Source organism: Taeniopygia guttata, chromosome 1 (genome assembly GCF_048771995.1).
Source record: "Taeniopygia guttata chromosome 1, bTaeGut7.mat, whole genome shotgun sequence".
Lineage (NCBI taxonomy): Eukaryota > Metazoa > Chordata > Aves > Passeriformes > Estrildidae > Taeniopygia > Taeniopygia guttata.
In genome coordinates, this window is record NC_133024.1 from 4,943,140 (window position 1) to 4,964,042 (window position 20,903).

The 20,903-nt window shown below is 42.8% G+C and overlaps 1 protein-coding gene across 1 annotated transcript in view; it reads left to right on the plus strand.

The window, feature by feature from the left end:
* The window catches only part of WNT11 (Wnt family member 11), a 32,849-nt gene extending 12,721 nt beyond the window's left edge, over nt 1-20,128 (plus strand). The window contains 4 exon segments of the mRNA XM_072921773.1: nt 37-272; nt 833-1,110; nt 2,550-2,842; nt 15,095-20,128. Coding sequence (XP_072777874.1) covers nt 37-272; nt 833-1,110; nt 2,550-2,842; nt 15,095-15,269 — 982 coding nt within the window. The 3' untranslated portion in view covers nt 15,270-20,128.
* The last annotated feature ends 775 nt before the right edge of the window (nt 20,129-20,903 follow it).

Here is a 20,903-nt window from a genome sequence, read left to right on the forward strand (position 1 = left end):
GTTTTAATGCTTTTTTGCATGTGCTTGTCTTCTCAGAGCTCTGTCCAAGACTTCTTTGGCTTTGGCCCTGAATCAAACCCAGCACTGCAAGCAGCTTGAAGGCCTGGTGGTTTCTCAGGTGCAGCTGTGCCGCAGCAACCTGGAGCTGATGCAGACCATTATTCAGGCAGCGCGGGAAGTGATAAAGACGTGCCGTAAAACCTTTTCAGACATGCGGTGGAACTGCTCTTCAATAGAGTTGGCTCCTAACTACCTGCTGGACTTAGAGAGAGGTAAACATCACTGCTGGCTCAGTAGAGTCTGTAGAGTCAGCCTCTGTGTGTGTGTGTGTGTGTGTGCTGGAGACAGGAAGGGTCTTGCTCCTGGGAGCATGGAGGGACTACAAAGCCCACTTGTCCTGTTCTCTGAGACCACATTCATCATTACGGTGCCAGTCATGCCCAGAAGCTCTTGGATCCAAGACCTTGTCTACCACAGCTCTTAGAAAGCAGACCACCATTCTGGTCTGCTCATCCCACTGGGAGTCGTGGGACAAGCACAGGAGCAAAAGAAGGCAGGAGAGTCCACAGGAGGGCTTAACCACACGCTCCAAGAGCAAATCACACCACAATGAACAAGATGCCTAAATCCATGTGACTCCTTGCCCTGCTGGGATTTTGTCTTATGTTGAAGAGTTCACTTAGATATGCTCCAAACTAGTGGTGCCATGGGACATCTCAGCTGCAGTGATTTGGTGTGTTGGCTGCTCTGTGGGACACAGACAGTGTGAGTCTTTTTTTTGGGAGTGTTTATCTGGCCCAGGAGGCTGAGATGGTGTTCTTGTCTCTTTCAGGCACAAGGGAGTCAGCATTTGTATATGCCCTCTCTGCTGCTGCCATCAGCCACACCATTGCCAGAGCCTGCACCACCGGGGACCTCCCTGGCTGTTCCTGTGGTCCCATCCCAGGTGAGACACCTGGACCTGGGTATCGATGGGGAGGATGTGCAGACAACCTCAACTATGGTCTTATCATGGGGTCCAAATTTTCAGATGCTCCCATGAAGATGAAAAAATCAGGATCACAAGCCAATAAACTGATGCATCTGCACAACAGTGAAGTAGGGAGACAGGTAACAAATCCACAAGAGTTATTGTACTTGTACAATCATCTGTAGTGTTGGTCACTTGGTGAGGTTCAGTGTCTCTATCAGCTAGCAAAAGGAGCAGGTTTCTCAAAGATTGCTCTGAAGTCCTTTAGCCTGCTGAAAATTGTAGCTGTACAACTCACCCTGTGGTTCAGGGTGTCCCAAATGCTATTATTAGCCCTGTTTAACCGTGGGTGGGATGTCTCATTGCTACCTGTTGCACAGTCAGTGTTGGCTCTGGCTCTGCCTACCCCAGGAGGTGTGTGGGGATGGGTCCCATTGTGCTCTGCCAAGGGCATTGTGCGGGTGAAGTGCTGTGTAAATGTGGAGGATTATCATCTGCCAGATGCATCCAGCAGCAGTTGCCTCCAGCCATCCCTGCAGGAAGGAGGAAGGATTTTTTTTTTCCTTTTTAAACTGTTATGCTAGTGATTATTATCATATCTGGCACAAGCTGTTTGCCACAGCTTGCATCCAGTGGAGGGATAATATTTACCATATGCAGCCCCTGGTGTGCAAATCCCTATAGCAGCCCTCCATACAACTGAAAACTGCTATAAAACTGACCCCTGCACTCATCTCTGAGGCTCCAGTGATTCCATAGACTGCTCCTCATGCACAGCTTGGTCTTTCCACGGCTGCCTGTGCAGACAAACCTGGAGCATGCTGAGCTCATTGGGAGCTTGCTGTGTAGCTACAGGCTGAGTCCACCTTTGCAGAGCACAACCATCCCTCTCTGGCTCCTTTTTTTCCCTCTATTCCCACACTATTTGGTTTGTTTGCTTGGGGTTTGAGGTTTTTTTTTTTAGATTTTATTTTATTTTTGCAATGTCTTGATTTTTTGTTTCAATTGCAAAGGGCAATTTTTTGTTTGGGATATTGCGTTGCTATGGCTGGTGCATTCAGCCCTTCCTGGCAGCATCCTGCCATGTCCCACTGAAATGGGAATAGTACAGAATCAAAGTAAAAGGCTGTTTTGGCCCCATGACCAGCAGAAAGGCAGTGGGAGAGTGCACTGAATTCAACAAAGCCATGACATCTCTCTTACCAAAGCCCATAGCTGCTGGAGGTTGAAATTGATGTTAATTATCTATTTATGGAATGTTTTGATATTCATCTCCTTAGGAATTTAGAGAGTGGAAATGCAGCCCAGTATAGATATCTAATCAAAATTAAAAATACTCTTCTGTCTTCTGGCCACAAAGGAGCCCTTGTGAAAGTAGTCCTGGACTGACAGTGATCACCGAAGAGCTGTAGGATCTCATTCGCTTTCAAAGTAGCTACTCGAGACTGCCTGTGCAGAAATGAGAACAGTAATACTTTTCTATAGCAGTTCCTGCTAAGAAGTACCTTCATTAGCAAGCTTGTGGGATGTTTGGCTGTAAGAGAAGGTCATTTCCCAACTTCTGCATTCCTTTTTGCAGGTCTTGAAAGCCTCTCTTGAAATGAAATGTAAGTGCCATGGAGTTTCTGGGTCATGCTCTATCAAGACCTGTTGGAAAGGCCTTCAAGAATTGCGAGACATTGCACTGGACCTCAAAACCAAATATTTATCTGCCACCAAGGTTGTTCACCGGCCCATGGGCACACGCAAATACCTTGTGCCGAAGGACATTGATATCAGGCCAGTTAAAGAGACAGAGCTGATTTACCTGCAGAGCTCACCTGATTTCTGCATGAAGAATGAAAAAGTGGGGTCACATGGGACCCAGGACAGGTGAGGATTTCTGCAGTGGGTACTCACTGTACTCTGACCCCAAAGAGGAAAGGGCAAGAGGGGAACGTGTATGAGTAAGGGGCAGTCAAGGAGGTGACATGTACATGCAGGTAAAGCACATCTCTAACATACAATATGGTTTACCAATTCCTAACCCTGTTAATGATGGCTGTGGCTAAGACAGGGCTTGCTAACACATTTTCCATTACACAATCAGGCACAAGATACATTTAAAAATTCCCTGAGCAGCTTACCTCCACAGCAACTTGTAAGGACCAAACAGCTGCTTTATACTGTGTTGAGTCTCAGTAATTTCTTGCAGTCACTGCTGATTAGAAGAGTAGTTACTCTAAGGCTTCCCTAAGTAGGCAAATGTTAACCCAGTTAGAACCAGCATTCTCAGATTGCCTTAAAAAAAACACCCCAAAACTGCAAAGATGATATTTAATTTTTTTTTCTTCTACTGCATATTAAAGGTCCAGGTGTGTTTGTGTTGCTTATGACTCTGCAGAGGAATTTCTTTATTGCATTAATATTGGGGATTTAAGGTCATTATGGTCAAGCCCAACCTCCACTGGGCAGCATACTGTCACCTTTCACAGGCAGCAGACACGCCTTTCTCTTCCCACCATCTGTTTAATTTCCTCCAAGACCAACTAATTCAACATTTCAACAATCTGAGCATCTCTAGGTGTGCAGACCCATCTGATCTCTCTAGAGCTGAACCATCAACAGCCAAAAAAAGTGTATGTTTCCAGAATTTTCCTGATTTTTGTTAGGTGGCTGCAATGGCTGGATTTCAACCTCTCTGGCTGGTTTACCTTTCTTTAGATAGTTGTCATAATTCTTCTTTGCTCTTTTTGTTAATTCATGGTGGAGGCTCAGGCAAGTGGCAAGGAGTATGTGCTTGGCCTATTTTGGGATGCCTTCCTTTTAATGCAGTGTACATACTTGTATTTGGACCATTATGGTTCAATGGAGAGAAGATCTTGCTGAAATGAAATGACCCAGATGCAGACAAGATAAACTATACATGCATGTGGGAATGTGGCAGCTGAGGAAAAGGGTTAGTGGTGGGCTTGGCAGTGCTGCGGACTTGATGATTTTAGAGGGCTTTTACAGCCTCAATGATTCTGTGATTCTGCATCAGCATGTAACTGGATCAGTAGATAAGACAGCTGAGTGAGTCTTTCTGTCCCCTGATGTTTTATGACAGTTAATGTCCTGTATCCTCTGACCTCAGTGTCTGGACTGCTCTACAATGGCACATATCTGACAGCTCTGTGGTGGGAACACCAGGCTGGCCTTTATCACCAATTCAGCAGTGGAGCATTAATTAGCAAGTGAAGATGTTTATAAGTCACTAAGAATAGCTAGGAAAAAGCATGTATTGAAACAAGTTTCTGAAAGAAAATGTCATCTTAGTGGAAATGAAGATTTTGTGGATTTGTATGGATTTTGACATACTCGTGCCTTGAAAATGACCTCTTTGTTGTGCCTTTCTGTTTTGCAAGGAAAAAAATTGGTGAAGATTATTTGGAAATTAATTTTATAAGAATTACATTAAATGAACAGGTAGCATCAAAACAAAGTTGAATTAATTACAGATTTGCCACGTAAAACATTTTCCTTGAGCTGAAATCCTTTCAAGGGACAGGGAGGTGTGACTTCTTCATCTAATCTTATTTTACATCAGAGTTCAACTTTTTATCCCATCTAGGGATGAGAAATATGTAAAGGTCGTGAATGATTTTTTTTTTCCTTCTGAGGAAAGGAAAATGTGTATTGCAGGCTGTTTATCCCGAGATGGACGACAGCCATGACTGTGAACCCGCCAGCCAAGGGTCCACAGGAAGTGAGATTGAGTAAGGATTTAGAAGACCAAGATATTAAGGTGGGAAGGGATGACTTTCAAAAGGAACTTGTCAAAAAGTACTCCTCATTCTCAGATGTGCAAGATGGTGATGGCCAGGGGAGGGGAGGAGGGTGAGCTGGTCCCACGCCGAGCTTCAGGCATCACTCAGGCCAAGTTTTAAGGTCGTGTGTGATTGGGTTTGTTTTCATTACAGTCCATCTGCAGCCTCTTGAGAAGATGCCTGGTATTTCAAAATTGGCATGTGTTATACAAGCCATAGCAGCTCCTTTTCTGAACTAAATTACTAGAGGAAATAAATGAAAAATACACACAGTGTGTTTGAAGATTGGTCCATGTTTCCTGGGGGGAGCAGGGAAAGGGAGATCTTCCCTAGTCTCCTCTTCCCATGGATGCCTTTTTCTCTTTGCAACTTTTCTCTCACGAAGAGGGTGCCTAAATGCATTTTAAATGTGGTGTCTCTGTTCCAGCCTGCCGCAGGGCTGAAGAGATAATGTCTATTTACAGGGATAAGGTAGAAGGAGCACAAAAGGAATGCTGTTAGAGTGAGGGCATGGCAAAATGTGGTTCATGCTTCAGAATGATGTAAAAATGCTCACATTGGAATAGTTCAAACATGTTTTTATTTAATGAGTCCTGTTCTGAAGGCATTTGAACATTTTATCTTTATGCACATCTAAATTTTCTGGAGGCAGATCCCACTGTTTCCAAGTAGTCTAGTTTTTAAGGCTAGTCATGCCAATGAAGTGAAAAAGGCTGGGTTTTCTTTGGTTTTTTTTCTGTTGTGATCCCTTATTTGGTCTACTCTCTCTTCAACCATCTTCCCATATCCTTTCTGGCCTTTTTCCGGGTGCAGAGGTCAGTCCATGCCTGGGCTGTATGGTACAGTCCCCTATATCCACAGCTCAGGAGACTTTGATCTGGGCATCTTCAGTATTTTCCAGCCCTGCTTTCTGCCTTCAAAGGGATTTGGAGGGGGGAATATGCCATTAACACCCCCTTTCTCTGTTCCTTGATGTAAATATTTATATTGATGCATTTTTTTGTGATAAAAAGTGAGCAGTTCTGCAGCATATCCAGGGAAAATCCTTTTCCTCCTCCCTCTCCCCAAGGTCTGGTTCTTGCTCATAGCATGCTGGAAATAGGATGGAGGTTGATGGTTAAGTTGCAACACCTTGGATGTGTTGGAGTTCTCTGTATGCTGTAGGAAACAATCCTACACTGCCAGGCAGGTGGAAAGGATAATCTAATTGGTAATCCCTCTAATGTGAAGGATCATATTATGTAGACTTACTGTGTTTTTCAGGCAGGAAAAGGAATTACTTTGTAGATGAACCATATGAAAATCCACTCAGAAAATGAGTCCACGATTACTCAAAAGCCTTTTAGAGCCCTTTCCTGAAAGGATTTCATAGCCTTCTTCAGAACAAGCCTGAAACTTTTTCTAAGACACTCTGGACATTCTTAGCTTGTTGAAATTTAGAAATGGTTTGTATATCTGCATGCCTCCAAGTGCCCAGGGTATGTCCAGATTTCAAACTCACGGAACTAAACTCAAACCTGAGGTTTGATGCCTCTTTGAAGTGCTGAAAAGCTGATTAAGGAGCTGATTTTTGCAATCAGTATCTAAGTTGCCTGCAAACAAGGCTTACTGCCACACTCTGCTTATATACCACCATCACACTTTCATAACCAATTTAAAATAGTCTGGAGAAAAGTCTAAAGAAGCTGAATCTGTTAAGCTGCAAGTAAAACTTTCAATACAACAAAACTACTGGGAAAGAAATGTAAACATTCACCTTCTCAGAGATTTCTTGGAAAAAAACATTTTTCATCTTTTAATGAAGTAGTTCAGTTGCTCCTGCCTGAAAAAATCACTAGCAGGTTTGAGTAAATGAAAAATAATGTCAGATTATAAAATTGAGATCTCTTTTCTGAGAAAAGAAGCAAAAATATGAATCTTCTTTATAAGCAGGTGCAGTGTATCAGGTTTCAAAGGCTATTTAAGTCTCCTTAATGAATCCAAGGCAAGGGAAATTCTGCTATGTATGCAAAAATATCCAGCCCCTGAAACCTTGCAGAGATAACAGAGCTGTTTATTACTGATCTTTCCCAGAGCAGTCTTGGAGTCAGCCAAATGTGGGAAGGAGTTCTCTTAGGCTGCAGAAATCAGGCTGCAACAAACTATGTGTTGCAGCTTAGCTGGGCTGATCAGCCACCACTCCACAGCTGACCTCATGTGGCAAGGAGTGTGGCCACTCTCTGGTGGCTGCTCCTTGCTCATGTATCCTTTCTTTACTCCAATATAAAATATTAGTCACAAATGTCTTAGGCTGGTATGCACATACATGAAGTCGGCTGAGCATGCTTTTTTTTTCAGTGTTCAGTGGCAGCCCTTCATATCACTTTTTTCCTACTGCCCCAAAAAAATGCTTTGTATTGTGTATGGGGATTGTTCAGCCTGTGGAAGAGAAGACTCTGGGGAGACCTTAAAGCTGCTTCCAGTGCCTAAAGGGGCTCCAAGAGAACTGGAGAGGGACTGGAACAAGTGCCTGGAGTGACAGGACAAGGGGGAATGTCTTCCCACTGCTAGAGAACAGGGTTAGATGGGATATTGGGAAGAAATTCTTCCCTGTGAGGCTGTTCACTGGAACCAGTTGTTCAGAGAAGTTGTGGCCGCCCTGTCCCTGGACATGTTCCAGGCCATACTGAATGGGGCTTGGGATAACCAGTGGAAAGTGTCCCTGCTCATGGCATGGGGGTTGGAACAGGCTGACCTTGGGCTACATTGTCCCCCTGTACCAAGCACTGGTGAGGCTGCACCTTGAGTACTAGCTTAGTGTTGTTGCCTTATTCCAAGGCAGACATTGAGGTGCTGGAGTGTGTCCAGAGAAGGGCTGTTTGAGGGGTCTGGAATATAAGTCATACAAGGAGTGACTGAGAGCACTGGCATTGCTGAGTCTGGAGGAGTGGAGGCTCAGGGGAGACATTCTCACACTCTACAAATCCCTGAAAAGAGATCGTATTCAGGCCGTGGTTGGTTTCTTCTCCCAGGAAACCAGCAAAGGAAATGGCTTCCAGTTGTGCTGAGGGAGATTAAAAAGATTTTCTTCAGTGATGGATTCTTTCAGCCCTGAAACAGACTTCCCAGAGAAGTCACCAGCCCTGGAAGTGTTTAAAAAATGAGTGAACATGGCACTTTGTGGTATGGTTTAGTGGACTTGGTGGTATTGAGCCCAGGGCTGGACTTTATGATCTTGGAGGCTTTTCCTGACCTTAATGATTCTATTCTATGATGCTATGATCTCCAAGGTTCCCTTCCAACCCAAACCACTCTGTGAGTCTTTGTTTATGTAGGCAATTAATTTTTTTGGCAGAAGCACTCTGCCAAAAAATTATTGAAATATGAAGCTGGGGAAGAGTAGTAGTTATGGGTAGACAACAGCATTTGATGCTTGTTTTTTGTTACAGCTTCTTTTAGTTTCTGTTAGTGAGGGCACAGGATAAGATGAGCTTTGAGTAAGTTATAATATGTTCAATGATAGTTGGTTTTGGAACAGTGATCAGATGTGCTACCATTTTTTTTATGAGATCTGACAAATTCTGAATAAGAAATAGCAAATAATGCTTTTGTGAGTGTCCTAGAAGAACGGGAGGAAACCTGCTCTAGCTAAAGCTGTCCTTGTACATAGCAGGGGTTCAGGTGGACTAGATGGCATTTAATGTTCCTTCCAACCCAAACTATTCTATGATTTTATGAAAGTCAGAAAAACATTTGCTTTCTGTTTCTCCCACCTTATTTAGGTGTTATTCCTTCTTTCTCAGGGCAACATGCTTGCAGCTGGTGCCCATTTCAGTAAGTAAGCTGGCCAGCTATGCATTTTTTTGTTATCTTAGTTAATGTGTGGGGAAGATTGAATTCTTTCTCTTTTGAGAGACCTGGATTTGATCATAAAGTTTCCTGAACAGGTTTGTGAATAATAAATTTATTTGTAAAAAGAATAATTTCACACAGTAAAACTGCAATGGATAATGAATCTAGCTCTCTTAAACATATTTAGTCCCTCTGCACCCAAATGGCATTTGAGTTAGAGAAAATTTGGTCTGGGAATGATTTTCCATGGACCTTAATCTTTTCAGGAGCAAGACTGAACTGACACCACCTAGGCTGTTACTGAAGACATTTCTCTACTCTGGTCTTAAAAGCAGTTTCCCTAAACAACCTGATCCAGGGTTTTACTATCCTCAGTGTTAGGCTTTTCTTAATCGAAATTTAAACAAGACATATTCTAAAATAAAACTAATAATTTCTTGTCCTATTTCCTTGACATATAAAGAACATTTTTTCTCTCCCCTTGTAGCAATAATCTTTTATAGAGAGGAAGACACCTCTTTTAACATATTTCTCTAAATCAGTTCCTTCATTGTTTTCTACTTTCTGAACTGCTCCTCTGGCTGCCCTGGGAACATTCCACATTTAGCTGGATCTTTCTCAAAGTGTTGCTTACTTTGCACTTCAATCCATTGTCACAAAATATCCTCAACTCCTTCTTCCCTAGCATTATCCCCAGATTTTTAAGCTCACACTCAACTTCTCATTAATGAAAATACAGGCTAATTCCAGGATCTCTCTTGACATCTCCTCACTGACATATGCTGATAACTCTTTCTCGTACAGTTGTTTAGTGCCAGTCTCCAGTCATTCCTTGTGGATGAGAATGCAATTTAAAGGTAGATAAGATTCTGCCTCAAAATCCTACATGAAGCTGTGATCTTGATGTATTTTTAGGAATATCCATTGTGTTATATATCTCCTGAAGGATTTGAATTATTTTTCTCTTTCTTTCTTTTATACACTGCTGTATTACTTGACATTACTAGAGCAAGGGGTGCCAAAGAAATAAATAGGAATTTGATTTAAAAGAGAAAAACCCCATTACACAGCAGTAGTGTGTTCTGGGATTTGGGACTGCTGGAGTTCATGAAGGCAGATGGTTTCCCTGTGCTCAGAAAGGGCTGAGGGAGTCACGCAGCCAAGGGGATGAGATGTCAAGGAAGGAACATCCCTTCTATCATCCCTAATGCAACAGCCCAGGTGCTGGCAGTGTATGAGAAAAAGGACTGGAAAGGGGACGTTTTGGACAGGCGTATTGAGTGGGATTTGTCTAGCCAACGCTACTGACCTTCTCCCTTCTTAAAGAAGAAATAAGCACTGTGACAATGTAAAAGCCTGTTCTTGAGCCAGAATTTGGCTGGGATTATGGCTGAAGTATAATTTCTCTACAGTCTTCCAAGTGCTTTTAGAGGTTACAGTGTTGTGCTACAATGCAATCGCTTGCCTTCATGTTTTCTCTCCAAGGCTCAGGAGGAGGGCATTTCTCTGAGTTGCTGGAATTGTGCTGGACCAGGCCCAAAACAAATGAGATTGAATTTAACCCATCAGTGGGGAGCCTAGTGAGTTTACAGCTTCAGGCTCTGAAAGCTGATGTTCAGGGCCGCTTCTGTTGGTAAACTCTGGTCTTTTGGACTTCTTTGTCTTCTCCCACTGGCTGAGAAACTACCTGCTTCATCTTGCTTAATGAAAAATGTATCTAACTCATATCCAGGTCTATGCTTTAAAGCAGAAAACAAAATCTCTGCTTAGTGCCATTGTCAGGAAATTTTTCTAAAAGCCCATATATGTTAATGATGGGGTCAAAACTTTGTTTTGGCTATTCATTCTGAGTGTCCCCATTTCCTAATACCAAACTGAGGGAGGTTTGAGGATTTATTTAATAATATTTTTCTTTTTTCCTTTCTTTGTTTCAGACTGTGGGCAATGGGGAAGGTATATGGGAAGGCATATCTTCTACTAGATTCACTTTTTTTTTTTCTTTTTTTTTTTTTTTTCTGGCAAACCACAGGAGTGGATGGAGGGAAAGAGAGAATCCCAGGTCCCAGTACAGCAGGTAGAAGAGTTTTGCTTTCTATTTGAATGGGGTAAATATCACTGCTGTGTGCTTTGTATGTTTGGGGAGCTCACCAGTCCTCAGTGGAGTCAGAATGGACCCGTATTCCTTTTCTTGGCCATTTTAGTGAGCTCCCAGCATGAAGTGACATGGATGCACTGCACATCCCTCACCACGCTTCTGCAGATTCCCCATCCTTCCTAGGTGAACCCCCAGGAAACAACATTTACATCCACTAGCAAAGCTGAGTAAGGTTGACAAATACCCTCCCCTCTTCTAATGTCAACACACCTATATTTGAACCTTTGCTCTGAATACTTAACACATTTATGAATACATTTATGAGGAGTCATTTGGAGATTTCTCATGGAGGGACCCCAGTTCACAAAGGCACTAACAAGACTTTGGTTCAGCGTTAGGCAAACACATTCAGTGTGGCTGCACACTTCAGCTTCAGTAGAGGCTTTAAAAGGTTTTTAAATATTTACACACACTCCTGAATGAGAGTGAGTTTTGGGGGACATTAAACATTGAACCTGTAGAGGAATGTGAATCAGAGTAAAAACAGGAGGCAGAAAAACTTAAAGAAGTGCAAGAACAAAATCTCAACACTTCACTACTCCCATAATTTCTCCTAAAGCATTACCTCATAAGCAATTCCTATAATTCTCATGGATTTGTTTTCATCTTGTTCTGGTCTGAAAGCAAAACCAGTGAGAGACTCCAAGTCAGAAATACAATGTATTGGGAAAAGAGAAAAGAAACAAAATACATGCAATAATACAAAAGGAAGACCACCAACAAAGTCAGAATACAACCTCACACCCCTTTGGCCAGCTGCAGTCCTCTTGGAGAGGCAGATGTGGTTTCTGTTTGAGCAGTGGTCCTGTAGAAAAGGTGTCATCGGTCCAGTGGAAAACCCCAGCTGTGTCCTCTTGGAAACCTGTGGGAAGGCTGCCACTCTGTCTAAAATATCCCAGGGTATATCTAGGTGGGAATGCTCAGCTCCTCTACCTGGTTTGAGGCAGGGCCCCTCTATTCCTGGTCATGGTACACGTTGCTCTCTTCCTGCAAATAGGTTCTTGAGGTTCCTTCAAGAGGATCAGTCATATCATCATTCCTATATTGTCTGGAATTCTGTGTGTGAGAGACTGGAGCAGCATTGACTCTAGATGAGCTTCTTGTGTTAGGTGTTCCCCTTTTTAGTTCACATACTTGGGCTGCTCAGGAGGAGGTGGGTTTTCCATCCCACTTCCTCATGTCTTATCTATGTTCTTGAAGAAAAAAACAGAGGTTACCTCGTGGAGTGTATCCTCTCTCCTTGGCTGGGGAATGCCAGCTCCTAATGGCAGAGACTCTTGTTGGTTCTGGTGAGATGTGGTAGACTTCTTCCTTAAGTTCCTTTTTTAGTTTCTAATGACTCTCTTCAGTCAAGTCCTGGACTTACTCAGCTAACCTTGTTTCCACAGATGAGACATGGGTATGAAATGGGGTGGTGACAGTATCCTCATAAATTCTTAGTTTATTGGCCAAGATGCCCACCCTGTCCTTGCCTTCCCTCCAATGCAGTGTTGTCAGGTAACAGGAGTACATCTCTGGTCCAAGCCATGCAAATTCAACCACATTTGTGATGTGCACTGGACACAATCAGGACTCTTAGGAAATCTCTCATCTTCTGAGAAAATTATCTTTAACACAGCCAATTCCCTCAGGCTTTTTGCTTTGCTTTTTGTTTCTTCCTCCATGCCAGTCTGCGTAGACACAGACACTGTTGTTTTGCTTTTGGTTCCTTCCTCCTCTGTGACAGTCTGCGTTGACATGGATGCTGTTGTGTTATTCTGTACAGACACGGACACTGCTGCTTTGCTTCTCGTTTCCCCTTCCTCAAGAAGATGCTGCAGCACACTGTGTAGTGTTTTGTTTCTAAGCATGTTCTGCTTTGTCTTCTCAAACTGTGCAGAGAAGACAAAGCAGAACTAACAACAACATTATGCTGTCCTTGGCATCCAGAGGGAACTTAACATTTTCAAAAACTGCTGTGTCAAGCCTGAAAGGTTGGAAAAAATCAATCTTTACCCCTGCCCCCAGGGGCTGTGTGTAGTTGCCGAGGCCCCAGATGTAGCAGCCTAGATTAGGACAAGCAAACAGAATTGAGTACATATTCCGAATCATGTTCATTGCCTCGGAGGTTATAATGCAATAGACATAATAGATCAATAAAGCAATTCTCATACCATACCCTGGTCTACATATGAACATTACAATTGCCAGATAATTCCCCACATTCGGAAAAATATAAGAGAGCTAGGTATAAGGCCCATGTAAGCATGTTAAGCATCATAGTGAATAGGTACCTTCTACAATACAAAATTGAATTCTAACTTTTCTCAGTACCTTGAGCCCCACATTGGACGCCAAAATTATGTTCTAGTTTGAAAGTGAAAACCAGTGAGAGACTCCAAGTCAGAAATACAATTTATTGGGAAAAGGGAAAAGAAACAAAATACATGCAATAATACAAAAGGAAGACCACCAACAAAGTCAGAATACAACCTCACACCCCTTTGGCCAGCGTGTTGGAGTGGCTGCAGTCCTCTTGGAGTGGCAGATGTGGTTTCTGTTTGAGCAGTGGTCCTGTAGAAAAGGTGTGGCCGGTCTAGTGGAAAACGCCAGCTGTGTCCTCTTGGAAACCTGTGGGAAGGCTGCCACTCTGTCTAAAAAATTCCAGGATATATCTAGGTGGGAATGCTTAGCTCCTCCCCCCTGGACAGAGCATCTCACCATGGGCTGATGTCATTCTGAGTCATAGGTGGGTCCTTGATCACCTGTTAAACATAAAATGGGTCCTGGAGGGAGTTATCTCTGAGTGATGTGGTGAGACATCAGGAGATAAGGAAAACTGCCCAGAGGCAACTGCTACACAGATGGCAATAGAAAACATCTTGCCTCTCAATCTCGGACACATCTATTAACAGTTGCTTAAATCAAGGGTCCAGCTTATGCTCCTCTCTCCTCTTCCTGCCCCAAAGCAGTCTTAGAGTGTTTCTGTCCGAAATAGACAAAAAATAGCTACACAGAATAAGATTTAGAAGAGATGTCAGAAATTACCCCACTCAATAAACCACCTTTCTTACAGCAGTTTCAAAACTCCATCAAGTTCACAGCCCCATGGTGTTGGGTATGCATCAAAAAAGCACAGGCATCTGACCAAACAGGAACACTTACATCCGGGATTGTCTTTACAGTCTGTGGAGAAATGGTGTCTCTAGGACATGGTTAATCACATTCAAAATTCAATGCCTGGTGCACTTTCTTGTCCAGTGAATACTGGAGTATTTTAGGAAATGGGATAGATGTTTTTTGAGGACAGATGTGAAATGGTAATGAACAGATCAATGAAAGAGATTCCTCAGTTAAGGAGTAGCTTCTCAAAACCTCAAACCATTCACTGGCAAGCAGACAAAATGAGGAAACCCAACACAACAGCTGATTTATCCCACTGAGTCTGTCTTTAATTAAAAGCAGAAGCAAAACAAGCCGTGAAAGTCTGTGTGATACTTGGTGACTTGTCATCCTATCCTGTGCTCCTGCCAGACTTCTGTTCCTGTGTCGGAATTTGTGATTGAAAACTCTTTTCCATGGACAGAGATCAGAGACGGTGGCTCTGGGGGCTCTGTACAGGGGGGTTCCTGACCCCCTGCCAGGGTCCCAGCCCTTCCAGGGCAGCCAGAGGGATGCCCTGGACTCCCACATTCCTGGGTCAGGGCTCAGGGTGTTCTGGGGCCAACCACTCAGCTGCTCATGCTGTGTTGGGAGAAAATCAAAGGGAAAAAGCTGCACAGTCCAGGCCTGCTAGTATCAATTGTGATTTCCCTGATGAGATCGGCTCTTCATAGTGGCTGTAACAGCCTGCTCAGGATTCTTTACAGCCTGGGATCCTTGGCATGGAGCCTGTTCAAATACTATCTGGCTGTAGGGTTCCTCCTTTTCCCTTTTCAGGTTAGGCAGTGGTGGACAAATACCAGTGTTCACTCTTTAGGGTGTCATCTTCTTCCAGCTCCTTTCAGACAGTTTTGGTACCTGCCTGGGAACACAGATTGTTTGGAATGATGGTTCTTCTTGTGGTGGTATTCCAATAGCTTTGCTTCTCTGCTCACGTGGGAGCAGGCTGGCCCAGCAGATAAGCAGCCTGAATGCTGCCAGGCCCAAACTGAGAGTCAGAAAAGGAGTTTAATGTTATTTTGGGTGTCATAGTAGGTTGTGTGATTGCAGCCCAGGGTTCCCCTGCCACCCTTGCTGTTGGCTGGGTGCTCGCTGTGCTGGCTTCACCCAGTGTCTTGCAGAGCTGTCAGGCCCAGCAACACCACACAGCGGTGGTTTGGGAAACCCAGCAGGAATGTGCACTTGCTCACAGCATTTTCCTTCTTCCAGACAATGCAACAAGACTTCCAATGGGAGTGACAGCTGCGACTTGATGTGCTGTGGCAGAGGCTACAACCCCTACATGGACAAAGTGGTGGAGCGTTGCCACTGCAAATACCACTGGTGCTGCTACGTGACCTGTAAAAAGTGTGAGAGGACTGTCGAGAGATATGTGTGCAAATGAAAACTCTCCTCTGCACACCTGGGAGCTAAGACAGCAGCGGCAGCCCAGCACTATTTGGAGAAAACATTTCCTTGACTAGACATCATTTATCTTGTAAAGACACAGACTTGAGGAGAGATAGCAGGAGGAAAAGCAACAATCATACCAGTAAAAATAAGAATGTAAAAAAACCTCTCAAAAAGCAACAAACCCACAAATGTTTCTCTCCACCAATAAAATGCTTCCTGAGAAGACAAAACCTCATTTGGGATGGTATCTTCTTCCAAAATATTTCCTATGGTTGCCAATGATGTCCGGCCATCAAGTGCCTTAGTATTCTGAGAAATAAATGTAGAAACTTTTCCTGGGGGGAAAAAATGGCACCATTTGTTTGACAGTAACTAAGGCTCACACTTGCCTATGCCTTCTAGCACAGGTACTGTCTCCATTAGGACCATCCCACAAGGAAAAATGCTACAACTTTTCAGCAATAACTGCCTTTGTTGCCAAAGACTTATTTTCCACAAGGAATCATCCACTCTGAGTGATAAAAAAAAATGAAAATATTTCAGGTCAATACCCTGAAATGAACAACTAATTTTAATCTTTCTTTTACACAGGTCTGCAACTTTGAGCTGAAGGAAAATATATCCTTGATTTGTCCAGGCTGGACAAAATTCAGCCAAAAAAAAATCCCCTGGAATCCTGGAGGCAGTGAACATAGGGTAGGCTGAGAAGGACTTTATGGAGTCCACAAGACAGCAGTGGAGCCTTTAGGATAAAATAACAAAATGAAATCCAAGTCCAGTGCGAAAGTAAAGAAAGAAAGCAAGCTCCTGCTCTCTATCTCTTTGCCCTTTGGGTGTGATACCCTTAGTCACTGACATTCTTCCACATTGACCCATCAAGTTCCTGGGGAAATATGCAATTAGCTTCTTCCCCCACAAAACTATTGGTCCAACCTCAGGAAACTGCAGAGTTGTGCAGTCCAGGCTGTAGGGAGTACAGCCGTGGAAGTCAGCAGCTGTTCACAGCAGGAAGGAATGGGAATGTGTCAGTCCTCCATGTGGCTCTGCCCTGACACAGCAGAGAACCACTATCTGTGGCTGTACATATTTTATTTTGTATTTTTCTTTTGTATGATATTTATATCTTGTGCTTTCATCTACTTTACTTCCTACATAAATATAACCTTATACTATAAACAAGCATTAACAATAGTATGAAATAAATGCTGAAATTACTGGTGCAACAGCAAAATGTTAGATTATTGTTTCACTCTTCTACTTGGAATGCAATTCTGATTTTCCTCCCAAGGATGGGAAAAGAACATGGTTTGCGGCACTCACTGGCACAGGGAAAGATAAGTTTCTTTATTCCCTGCCTCCTCAGTCTTTTGACATTGAGCAGAATTAGCCAAGATACAGTCAAGACAATGAAAGAGAACTCTTGGAGGAGAAAGAAAGAGACACCATTGCTGTTTCATTTTTTTTTAATCAGTCACTCTCATTGGTAAAATTTCCTAGTGCCCCTGAGGAGCTTAATAACAAACATGACTTAAACCTCTCATGTCATGAGTGGTTGGCTTCTGGCTCCTGCACATGGAGAGGAGTTGCTGTGCAGGGGAGTTTTTAACATAGCCTAGGCTCCCTTATTTGCTTTTTTGTTTGTTATCATTTGTTGTTTTGTTTGGTTTGGTTTTTGGTTTTGTTGTTTGAGGTTTTTGTTGCTGTTTGTTTTCTTTGTTTACTTGGGGTTTTGGGGGGGGATTTTTTTTTGTTTTGTTTTTGTTTTGGTTTTTTTTTTAGTGGGCATCCAGCCCTGTGTACTGATTATGAAAAGTGATGTCGGAGAAGGATGCTGCTCCAGGAACAGAAGGCAGCAGAGCTTCTGATATCTTTCAGATCATTCTTGGGCACCCCAACCCCATGCAAAATGCTGTAAGCAGCAAAAAAAATCACTCCTACACAAATGTAGAGCGACTCTGTCACTTTCCTAGGGGGAAGTATGTCAGTAACACCACAATCTTCCTCCAAATACTTTTTTTTTTCTCCACTCAGTCAATCCCTAGGGGGCAACTGCCTCTGACATGTCTGTAAGCAGCCCTGGGAATTTGGAAAAGAAAAGCATCATGTGGTATAAGAGCAAAATTAGAGGTATTTTGTCATCTTCAGCTATTTTGCTTTGCTGTAATGGGTTTGGTCTTGTTGCCTCCTTCCGTCCCTCAGTTATGAGCAGGCAAAAAAAGACCTTTCATAGTTTGACAGTGGTTTGTGTTATTGTCACCCCATAAAAGCTGATGGACTAAAACATCTCTGCAGTGCAGTGATGAGTGGTGGGTGTCTTTAGGCTGACATGTAGACAAGCTGGTGGCACAAATCCTACTGCTCTCCAATACCAGATTTTTACTTCATTTGATATGTAAAGAAACCATCTACTCTCATTCTTTTAAGGAATTTTATTTTTATTTCCATTTTCTCATGATGCCAACGAGGCACGGATGTTCTGACTGAAGAAAAATTTGAGCATTTCAATGCCATTCTGTAATGACTTTTTTTCTTGCTCCCTTGCTGATGTCATGAGTCTTTCTGCTTGGTGAAAAACTAGTAAAAAGGAAGAAATAATCTATACATACACTGTTTTCAGCTGCATTTCACTCCTCCCGTGTCCGATCTGTGATCCTTGACTGGCTTTCTCATGTCAGAAGAAATCATCACCTGTAATTAAAAGAAATGAGTAAACCAATTAGGCACTGCAGGTCTATCAGGTGGGAAATGAACTCTCAGCTGAACTTTAGCCATGGTGGCAATACACACTTTGTCATCTCATGCCACAGATGCCTGTTACTGAAGATATTGACCTGGAATAGCTGAATTGTTTGGAGTTTTGCAGTTTGGGGTAACCACATTCAAAATCTCAGCTGACTTCTCAAGATAATCCATCATGGGCTTCATCTGAACTTCGATTCTTTGGCAAAAGAGTCTGTGTGGCCCCAGCCCATATCTTAAGCTGTTAGTCTGTGAATTAACAGTGTTACACTGCTTTTGCCATAACTTCTAAATTTCAGGATTTCTGGGCCCTATTCTTCTCTGGAGCAGCTGCACACTGTATTAGGTGTGTGCCCAGGGTGATGTACTGTGCTAAGGTGAGAATCATACACAGGGCAGGGTCTGAAAAACTGCAGCCTCCCTTGTTACACAGGCCTGCTCCATCCAGCAAACCAGGGTCATCTCATCAGTTTGATGGCTTTAAGCTGAAATAAAGTAGGTTTAGATTAGATATTTGGAAGAAATTTCTCCCTGTGAGGGTGATGAGGCCCTGGCAGAAGGTTGGTCAGAGAAGCTGTGGCTGTCCCATCCCTGGAAGTGTCCAAGGTCAGGTTGGACAGGGCTTGGAGCAGCCTGGTCTAGAGGAAAGTGTCCCTGCCCATGGCAGGGGGTTGGAGCTGGATGATCTTCAAGGTTCATTCCAACCAAGTCATCCTATGATTCTATGATTTTTTGTGCATCTGCTGTGTGAAAGATATTTGGGAGAATATTTGTCACAAACCAGCTTTGCAAGGAAAATACATCCGTCCTTTCCTTTCTCAGGCCTTCAGCAAGCGGTTTTCAAGGCTTTGCTCTGAAACACTGAGATCCTTCAGCTATTGCAGAAAACAGCTTTAATTACTGTGAATGTCTTTGTCAGGTGATGCTGTAGTTCCCTTCTTATAACATGTCTTACCACATCCCAGCAGCTGATGTAATTTGGCCCAGCTCCATGTTGTACTACACAGTACTGTTGATTTATACTAGCTGGCAAAATGCACCTGATTTATTCCCACAAACACTATTATTTCACAGCTTTACAGTATTACCCCTGATGGAAACAGCCAAGCTATCCTAAAGAGTATTATGCTGGTGGCCTTATAGTATTTACTCATTTGAAAAAAAAAAAAATCTATGATTTAGTAAAACAGTTAGGACTTAATGCTGTTTTCAGAGCTGGGGTTTTAGACCTGTATACATCTGGCTGACTTTGTATTTTTTTGACTAATCCCTGCCATCCTTACCCCTTCCAGTTTTATATCACTTAGGTTTCTCCATAAGACAGGCAAATGCCATTCATTGTAAAAACAACTCCCATCTGATTGTGTATGTTATTCTACAAAAATAGAAAGTATCTTAATTTTACTAAAACAGGTGCAGTATTTCACATACAGCTAGAAAATACCTTGGTGAGGGGAAGGGGAGTGATGGAAGAAGAAAACAATCCAAATACAATTAGAATTGTCTTTGCCAGGAAAGTGATAAAAATTGAATCCCTGAGGGACCACCCCTCTTCCTGCTAGAAAACAGATCCCTGTAGATAATCATTATCATCCTCCAAGTGAGATAGACTTGTGCTGGCCAGATCTGGGCTACCTGTTTGGGGAAAGTGCTGGGAGGAGGCTCTGGGGAATATGGGGAACAAGAGGAAAATTCAGGCCTGGGATCAACTGTTGTTAGACTTCCACCCTGTGACAAAGTATTTGCTTTTCCCTGCATCAGACAGGGGGTTGTGAAACACCATTGTTTTGTTCCCAAGAGCAAATTTGAGCTATAACAGGCATGACTTTCTCCTCTGTAAGGGAGATGGAGCAGAAAACAAAATTTGGGAGAGGGGGAGAAAGAACAGGAAACTTAAAATCTACCTAAGATTAATGAGTTTAGCATGTACAACGTATTTTTTTTTTGTTTACTCTATGGACCAGTTTCATTAGTCAGACAGAGTTTGATTAAATATCTCAGCAGAGCTTTGGTTTATTCATCTAAAGAACAAATTACTCTCTCTTCATGGAAGCAGCATTGTGTTTTCTAATTGTGAGAGCAACAATAATAATAAAAATAATAACAATAGAATATGTTGTGGGTTGTTTTCATTTCCTCTTTTGTTAAGAATAAGTGGACAGTGTTTTGTCTGTATGGTAAATTAAATTAATTTTACTTTTTAAAGATACTTTCTGGGCTGTGTGGAAAGTTCTCTCTTTTTTGCTCTTTTAAGTGGAATTTTTCAAAGTATTTACCAGAACCATATTGTCTTGAAATTTCGCTTAAGGCAGAAGAGGGTATCATGTAACTAAACAATTGCAAGAACTGGATATAAATGGATATGCTGCCATGGCTAGAGAGCTTAGGAGAAAGCCACCAGATCCATAACAGTGCCAGATGTCAATGTAAGGACAAGATTCAGATTGAAAAATTGTCATTGGTTAAGTTACTCTGTGAAGCCTACCCACTTGTATGACCGAGGCAGAGGAATGAGGGAAGGACACTTGTCTGAGTCTCCAAATATTTAATCTCAAATTTGGGCAGAGCAAGAGACAAATCTGAACCTGAAGGGGCTTTGAGGGATGGGGGGAACACGGGGGGGACACAACCTTTGACCAACAGGAAGGGGAAGGGATTAGGGGAGGGATGTAGGGTAAGGGCTCTCCAGTAGAACCCAACATGGAGAGGTGTCGCTATAGGACACATGAAAGCACAACGCGAGCTACTGCTATTTGCAAGGTAAAGAAGAAGAAGGTTTATTTTCTGACTCCAACTTTTATGCTTTTCCAAAGGTGATAGTGGATTGGAGAGTGAATGCGCCACCTCTCCAAAGACATTGGACAAACCACCAGTACATCAAGTTTCT